The sequence below is a fragment of the Argentina silus genome (assembly GCF_951799395.1).
Source record: "Argentina silus genome assembly, chromosome: 17".
NCBI classification, from domain to species: Eukaryota; Metazoa; Chordata; class Actinopteri; order Argentiniformes; family Argentinidae; genus Argentina; species Argentina silus.
In genome coordinates, this window is record NC_139671.1 from 16,971,147 (window position 1) to 16,979,152 (window position 8,006).

Consider the following 8,006-nt stretch of genomic DNA (forward strand, 5'->3'; position numbering starts at 1 on the left):
TCAGAACTCATCCTCAAACAGCTCTCTCAAGCAGTGTAATCTAATCTAACTCTGATGATCTCAAAAACGCTAGTAATCTGGCTTGGCTCTTCCCGCCTGAAAACTGCCATTGGTTTTTAAATCCAGCTGCAGGTCCTAAAATAACCCCTTGGCGATTTAGAGCACAAATCTCATGCCATTTGACTCTAGATCCCATTACAGAGGCATTAACTTGACCCTAAACTAGTCCATGTCTCTGATTCAGATCCATCCAAAGACTGCAGGCTATGCTAATCCTTGTGGCTAATCCTGCCTTGGACGCAAATGGGCACCTGTTGGACAGTGGACACTGTCAATCTAGGAGCATTATCTATACAAAACAATGGGAGGACATTGATGAAGACCTTATTTCAAAACACAGATGAAAATATGAAAAAGCTTGGTTAAGTTAACTATCCAGATGTCATCTACTATCTCTGGCATACTATGAAGATATAACTTTGGATACTACTGAAATGTTGGTATGAACTACAATATAAATATATTTTTTTTTTATATTGTTGCTATGCCAATATTGACCATTGCTAAAATGTCAGTAATAAAAGTAGACTATAGGAGACTGTTTTATGAGAAAAGCAAAATGTCCCAATTGTTATTTGGAAACATCGACTGTCCTACAAAAGCATTAGATTGTTGACCACTGGCCCAAAGCACTGATCTATCTACTGAAGGCCTAAGCATCTATCCCCATCCTCAAACTACTTACTCACCTGCAAATATCTGATGTACCCAGGGGTCAGTCGAGGAATACGGAAAAACATCTTTGCGATCTCAAGAGCTCCTGCAGTCAAAACCAGATAAACTCTCCAACAGCCCTGAGGACTTTCTGCTTAGCAACCTGGAGCCTGGCTCTGTGTGTCCCTTCCCTCTTCCCCTTTGTCTCCAGCCCTGGTGTTCCCCACTAGGCTGGTAGCTCTCTCCCGTGTCCTGAGACACACGCCTGCTCACTCGCACACACACCTGCGCTATTTTGATCTCTCTGGAGAGGGACTTATCCCCACAGGTGGCATATAAAGCCTGGGCTTGGTTGCGTAAGGGGTCACATGGTGTGTGTGTATCTCTGTGTCTCTCTCTCTCTCTCTCTCTCTCTCTCTCTCTTTCTTCTCACTCACTCTCTCTCTCTCTCTCTGAGGGAGATCACCTGAGGGAGATGTACCTTCACTGTCCCACTGCCACCCATGGGAAGAGAACATACACGCCCAGTTGGGGATCAACGAGCTAGTAAACAACACTGGCATGACGTAACCGGGGACAACAAGTGGCAGTTTTGTGACAAATTAGCTGATCCAATTGGACATTGTCTACATGTGATGTTTTGTTGCCACTGTTGGATGGATGCCATTCACAAATGACCCAACTATAAATGAATATTTTAAATGAATATTTACTGACTGCCCCCCCGAAACTGATCTGAAATACCTTACTGTACCAGACAGTATTATTTATTCTGCATGTCAAATGTATTAATAAAGGCAATTTGACTCAAATAAAATAATTGAAGACTTGCTTGCACCACTACCTCTTCCGCGCTCTACAGAGATTTTGTTTTACCATTTTTGGAAGATTGACTAAACTGCAAATATTGCGTCTGATATGTTCAGTGAGTAATAACAGACCAAAATCTTAAAATATGAAACTGTCTCATTACGTTTCATAATATTTATATTTTTACTTTATACTTTATGGCCAAAGTTATTCCACATTGATAAAAACAAGTAGATCCGAACCCTTTTCATAAATGGAAGTTGAAATCCTATGCACCTCCGTGCAATAAAGCACCTGCATAATTATGTCACTCCGGTAAAATTCAAAGTCAATTAGTTAATTACCCTCTGTTAACTCCATGTCACGGTATTTTCGTGTCTTTTAAGACGGAACTAATTTCAGACGCTCAGCGGGGTCTCCTGTGACCGTGTCATCAATACCCATGCGACAACGAGCTCCAAGCGCAGCCACACGCTAAACTTCGGAGCGGCAGGGATAGGCGTCAAAAGGAGCCCTTTCGTTTATAGAACAAATTGAACTTAATGAGGCTCGTCTTCCTGCGCCCCGGTCCTTGATGAGAAATTAGTGAAACCTCATGGGCTCTCCTATTAGCCCTACGCATCTGATGTATTTAATCATGAGTATTATTAATGCATATTTTACTCTGGGCTAAGAAATATGTTATTGCTTATTTCTATTTGTTTTTGGAGGGAATTGTTAAGGCCCACACCGAGCCTTAGTGAATATAGGAGCATTAGGCTCCTGTCTAGGCCAACCCTTAGCATGCAGAGTTCATACTGTAGTAGGCTAAAATGATCACAAAAATAGGACATGAGGGATTTGAGATTCTAGTTCGAATTTCAATTAGCTCTTTAAGAGTGCATGTTTCGCTTGCATCTGTTCACCATCATAATTTAATTGGAGACCTCATAGATCCGATTAGGACTCCCTGACAATGCACACCGGACTAATTTAGATAATCAACAGCAAAACAATTCAGTTCGGCAACAACAACCTTCACGGGCATAGTATCCTATGCAAAGGGGTCGATATGTTGATGTAGGCTATGCCTATTTAAGGAAATTAAACGCATAGTTTACCCAAAAACCTACCACATACCTTAGATGTTGTCTGTTGACCAATAGTGACACCACCTGCGAAATTCTATAAATAATTCTAAAGCACAAACGTTATTGAAATATGCTTTATTAAAAGGGAGTAGTGAGCTATGGAACATTTCAAATAAGGCATTATCATTTTCATTGCGTTGCCATTTAGCTCACAACCAGATAGCGGCACTGTTGCACATAATATAAACTTTTCTATTTCATTATACAAAACTAGCTATGAATAGTTTCCTAATAACATAATGTTGGTAAACAAACAAGATAATGCATCGTTTGTTACCATCATTTACAGTAAACTGTGCACGACCGACTGATTGTGCACTCATCTGAGACAGGCATTATCTCGTCCTCCATAGCATCAGAACCGTCACTCGCGTGTGTCCTACATTTCCGACCGAAGGACCCATGCGACAATTTCCAAAAACTGAAATTTGAACGCGCGGGCTAATGTTGACCTCGTTAAATAACACATTAAATCCCGCTTTTGCATGGAAATAAACTCTACGAAGACATAAAACTTGGATGAATATATGCAAATAAATTGTGTCGTCGTAATGACAGTTGAAGGTTCACTTGACTAGAAGTAATAGCAGGTGGTAAACAACTAGCTAACGCTAGCTGGCGAGCTAACTCTGCAGGCTTAAACCGAAACCTTTCGAGAGGGCTTGCTTGACGAGCTCAGTTTCGTTTCTTAGATTTTAGTTTATTGGCTGAATCAAGACAATCACAGACACATCGTCCCGCTTACCACTGCTAAAGGCTAGCTAGCTAGCATATTTTACAGAAAGGTGTCCGGTTGAAAGGCTATCTAGAAAACCGTGCTTAGTCGGCAAGGAGCAATAGGGCTGTGTGTGGAATGGTCCGGCTTACCCAACCTTAGTTAGCCCAACACATCAGTAACAAAGAGGTAAATACTTGTCAGAAGTGCTTGTAATTGCCAAGCAAGCCATTGCTTTGCCTATGTTGTCACCTCTCAGAAGTTGAAGCTACTTTCTCTTGAATTATGTCTTTGCTGCTGCAGAAACGGCTCATTTTCATTTATTCAAAAATAAATTAGACCTTATTTCTGCAAATACGTATCAGTGCATGACTCATTTTTGTCTACATATGATATTTCCCTTGGTGGACTTAATGTAAATCTATGCAATGCATATGCATGTCTACTTGAAAAACACTGATGGACATATCACATGCACATATTGGCAAAAGTAATGCTTATTTTTCTGAAAAATACCTCAACATGTTATTCCAATCAACTTTATTGAATGACGGACATTATCTGGATGGCCTCTACAGGCACATGTCCAAACTGATGTAGATAGGGGGCCTTGCAGCCTGCAGTATAGCAATAGCTATGCAGATGTTTCTCTTATGATGGATGGGTGTGTGATGATTCCAATTGTCTATCCCTCTTCATTTCATTTGCTCCTTCTGCACTGATCTGACAGAACTTGGCAGCTGAAATCTTTGCATAATGCTTTCCATCCACCTTCTTTTCAGATCAGTGCAAATGCGGGAAAGAGGATGAGAAGAGAGACACTTTTGACTATTGAGACACATCCCTAATGCTGTAGTTAGGAGTGTTTTACAATGTCCATTCCTAACCCCCCCCCGCCCTATTTTCCCCCTTTCTCCCTGTTACTCAGCAATGATGAAGAGGAGGGGCGAGGCGGCCTCTGAGCCGCTGAAAGGGGCGAAGAAGCCCCGTGAGGACGCCAGCTCAGACGAGGAGGAGTCGCTGCTGATATCCAGTCAGGGTAAGACGATACAGCGACATCGTCACACGCACTTTGACTCAGACATATATACGTCTACATGGCTCTAGAAGTCTACCTATGCTAGTCTACCCAGTTGGCCTAATGTTATCTAGGCAGAGCAGGGTATTTAGCATGGCATCGCGTGACAGGAGAGGATCTCACCTGTGACTGAACCTGGTCCTCTGTGACTTGTCGGGGTAGACTTGTTGGCCATGGCACCAGACAATGTCTCGGCCCAGTAATCTCATTTCTTTGATCAGAGCACATTGAAGCGGATAAGCTTGTCGCTTAATCACAAGCAAAGTCATTGGCGTCCGTGCTACTCTTAAACAGCTAGTCCATCTGTTGTTTAGCTTCTCTATCCTTCACTGACCAGTGAAAAACCCCTATCCCCGACTTCCGCACAGTGTATCATCACATACATTTACGTTCACATTTTTTACGTTTAGCAGACGCTTTTATCCAAAGCGACTTACAACAAGTACATTTGTCTAAAGTAAGTGAATCATCTATACATCAGTCATCATAAGAAAAAATCTATGCTAGGACCAGGTGCCATTGGCAGTCACAATGCTAGAAGAAGGAAGGATTCCTTTTTATTTTTATTTCATTTTTTAACATAGGCACTGTCACTTTACAAGCAACCAAATGTATTACGAGCAACCAAATGTACCGGTTCTCATATTTGTCATGAATTCAAATGTGTGAGGACAGATAGAGAATCACTGGTGGTTCTCTTATTATGACACTGGTCTCTTGGGTTATTTTATGATGAAGACCTGCTCCAGCTTGATCAGGGTAATGCACTGCTCTGATTGGCTCAGGGCAGTCACTGCTTCCACAGAATAGAAACTCAAACGCTAGCAACTACAGATAATTCATAGCTGTGTGTGTGAGATACTTCTCTCGTCAGAGCAACTCTCATAGTAACGATCATGTTGTGTGTGTGTGTGTGTGTGTGTGTGTGTGTGAGAGTGGGTGTGTGTGGGAGTGGGTGTGTGTGGGAGTGTGTGTCGGTTTTTGTGTGTGTAGCTGTGTGTCCTCTGTGGCTCAGTTGGATGGCATGGCGTTAACAACGCTACGGTTGTGGGTTTGATTCCCGCTGGGAAACATATATACTGAAAAATGTATGCACTCACTGCAATGTAAGTCGCTTTGGATAAAAGCGTCAGCTAAATGGCATATATATATATGTGTGTGTGCGTCTCCCAGACTCCAGTCAGAGTGACTCCCACAGCGACCTGGAGGACCACAGACCAGGGTTCTCTATGCCCACCATATCCCAGAATGCATCGGCTACAAATGACTCCAAAGAGAGCGACACCAACAAGTTTTCCATGTATAACAGCGTGTCACAGAAACTCATGGTAAGAACACCCACTTGTGTGTTCTATTAAAATACATGCACACGGTAATGCCAGAGGGTGTGTACAAGAGTTTTGAAGAGACTGTGTCTATATTTGTGTAACAAGAGGCCTACCAATAATGCCCAATCGTGTTCCTATAGCAGTAGATAATCTATATTGTTGTGTCACAGCAATTAGCCTGGATCCCATTAGGTTCTGTATCCCTCCTCTGGTCTCTCCATCTTCTATACCTTCCTCACGTGTTCTCTCCGTTCCCTTCTTCCCCTTCCAGGCCAAGATGGGTTTCCGTGAGGGCGAAGGTCTGGGGAAGTTCGGTCAGGGTCGCAAGGAGATCATCGAGACGTCCACCCAGCGCGGGAGGAGGGGTCTGGGTCTCACATTACAGGGCTTCCAGGGAGAGCTCAACGTGGACTGGCATGACGAACCCGCGGTACGGAACAAAAACTGTAAAAAAAAAAAAATACTATGAATGTCTGTTATGTCTCAGTGGCGCAGGAAAATAATGTGGAAAATATCTTCTTCAATGCTCTCTCTCTCCCTCTCTCTCTCGTTCTTGCTCTTTATCTCTTTCATCACTCTCCCTTTCTCTCCCTACCCCTCTCCCTCTTTTTATCCTTCTATCCCACCCCCACTCTCTCTCTCTCTCTCTCTCTCTCTCTCTTTCTCTTCCTGACTCTGCCTCCCCCCCCCCCCTCTCTCTCTTTTCCTGATTCTGTCCGTCGTCCCCCGTCCGTCGTCCCCCTCTCTCTCTCTCTTTAGCCCAGTGCTATAGAGGAGGTTTCCTGGTTCCCAGAATGCTCCACAGAGATCCCAGATGCAGACGAACTGAGAGACTGGATGACTGTGGGACAGGTACTACACACACACACACACACACACACACCATAGACACACACCACACCACACACACACAGATACACACCATAGACACACACCACACCACACCCACATGTTACAAAAACGCTTTTGTCTTCATATTTTCCATATTCTCACATAGTTTTGGGTCTATTTCAGAGGAAGCTGAAGATTGAGGATGAGACAGAGTTTTGCACTGAGGATCTTCTGCACTGCCTTCTGAGGTGTAAGGTGAGCCAGCCTGATGGAAGAACCTTTTACTGTCATACTGGAAGCAGAATAACGCAATAACATAATGCTATAATGAGGCTAAGCTAAAATGAAATACATAGATCATTTGTGTGAACGGTGTGACTGAGAGAGTGTTTGGTCTGCAGACGGTTTTCGACGATCTGGAGGGGGAGGAGATGAGGCGCGCTCGGACGCGCTCCAACCCTTACGAGACTATCAGAGGAGCCTTCTTCCTCAACAGGTGACTGACCGAATGACATGCTGATGTTTAGCTAACTGCTGACGTCATGCTGGCTAGCTAGCTAACTGTTATGATGCTAGCTAGCTACCTGTTATGATGCTAGCTAGCTAGCTAACTAACTAACTGTTATGATGCTAGCTAGCTAACTGTTCTGATGTGGCCAATGGCCTCATACCAAACTGAGACTAGAACTCATATTCTGTTGTTTGTCCACTTGTCCAGAGCGGCTATGAAGATGGCCAACATCGACCACGTCTTTGACAACATGTTCACCAACCCCAAGGACACACAAGGGGTGAGTGAGCGTTCGACTTCCCACTTCAGACCACCATTCACAGTTGATTTCATCAGTCAAAGTGTTGTGACATGAAGCATATACAGATTATAGACTGATATGTGCAGCATGTATTGTACATATATATATATTGATAGGCGTCAAGGTAACCTCATTAGGGTATCCTCAAAACCTCTCTGACCTGTGTGTGTGTGTGTGTGTGTGTGTGTGTGTGTGTGTGTGTGTGTGTGTGTGTGTGTGTGTGTGTGTGTGTGTGTGTGTGTGTGTGTGTTCGTGTTCCTGTCTGTTTGTCTGTCTATGTGTCTATGTGTGTGTCTCTGTGTGTCTGTTTGTTCCTATGTCTGTCTTTGTCTCTGTGTTTCTGTGTGTCTGTTCGTTCCTGTGTGTGTGTCTGTCTGTGTCTCTGTGTGTGTCCCTTCATAGAAGCCCGCGACACGGGAGCGTGAGGGGGAGCTGCTGTATTTCGGGGACGTGTGCGCAGGGCCGGGGGGCTTCTCGGAGTACATCCTGTGGAGGCGGCGCTGGCATGCCAAGGGCTTCGGCATGACCCTCAAGGGACCGTGTGACTTTAAACTGGAGGACTTCTACGCAGCGCCCAGCGAACTGTTC

The 8,006-nt window shown here is 44.0% G+C and overlaps 1 protein-coding gene across 1 annotated transcript in view; it reads left to right on the forward strand.

Annotated features, from left to right (window-relative positions):
* Positions 1 to 3,083: 3,083 nt before the first annotated feature.
* Positions 3,084 to 8,006, forward strand: part of cmtr1 (cap methyltransferase 1) — a 12,279-nt gene continuing 7,356 nt past the window's right edge. The window contains exons 1-9 of the mRNA XM_083688671.1: positions 3,084 to 3,558; positions 4,298 to 4,408; positions 5,621 to 5,775; positions 6,047 to 6,205; positions 6,535 to 6,627; positions 6,790 to 6,861; positions 7,008 to 7,102; positions 7,325 to 7,397; positions 7,821 to 8,006. The exon at positions 7,821 to 8,006 is cut by the window's right edge and continues 13 nt beyond it. Of these exons, the coding sequence (XP_083544797.1) occupies positions 4,300 to 4,408; positions 5,621 to 5,775; positions 6,047 to 6,205; positions 6,535 to 6,627; positions 6,790 to 6,861; positions 7,008 to 7,102; positions 7,325 to 7,397; positions 7,821 to 8,006 (942 nt within the window). The 5' untranslated portion in view covers positions 3,084 to 3,558; positions 4,298 to 4,299. The remainder of the gene's footprint in view (positions 3,559 to 4,297; positions 4,409 to 5,620; positions 5,776 to 6,046; positions 6,206 to 6,534; positions 6,628 to 6,789; positions 6,862 to 7,007; positions 7,103 to 7,324; positions 7,398 to 7,820) is intronic.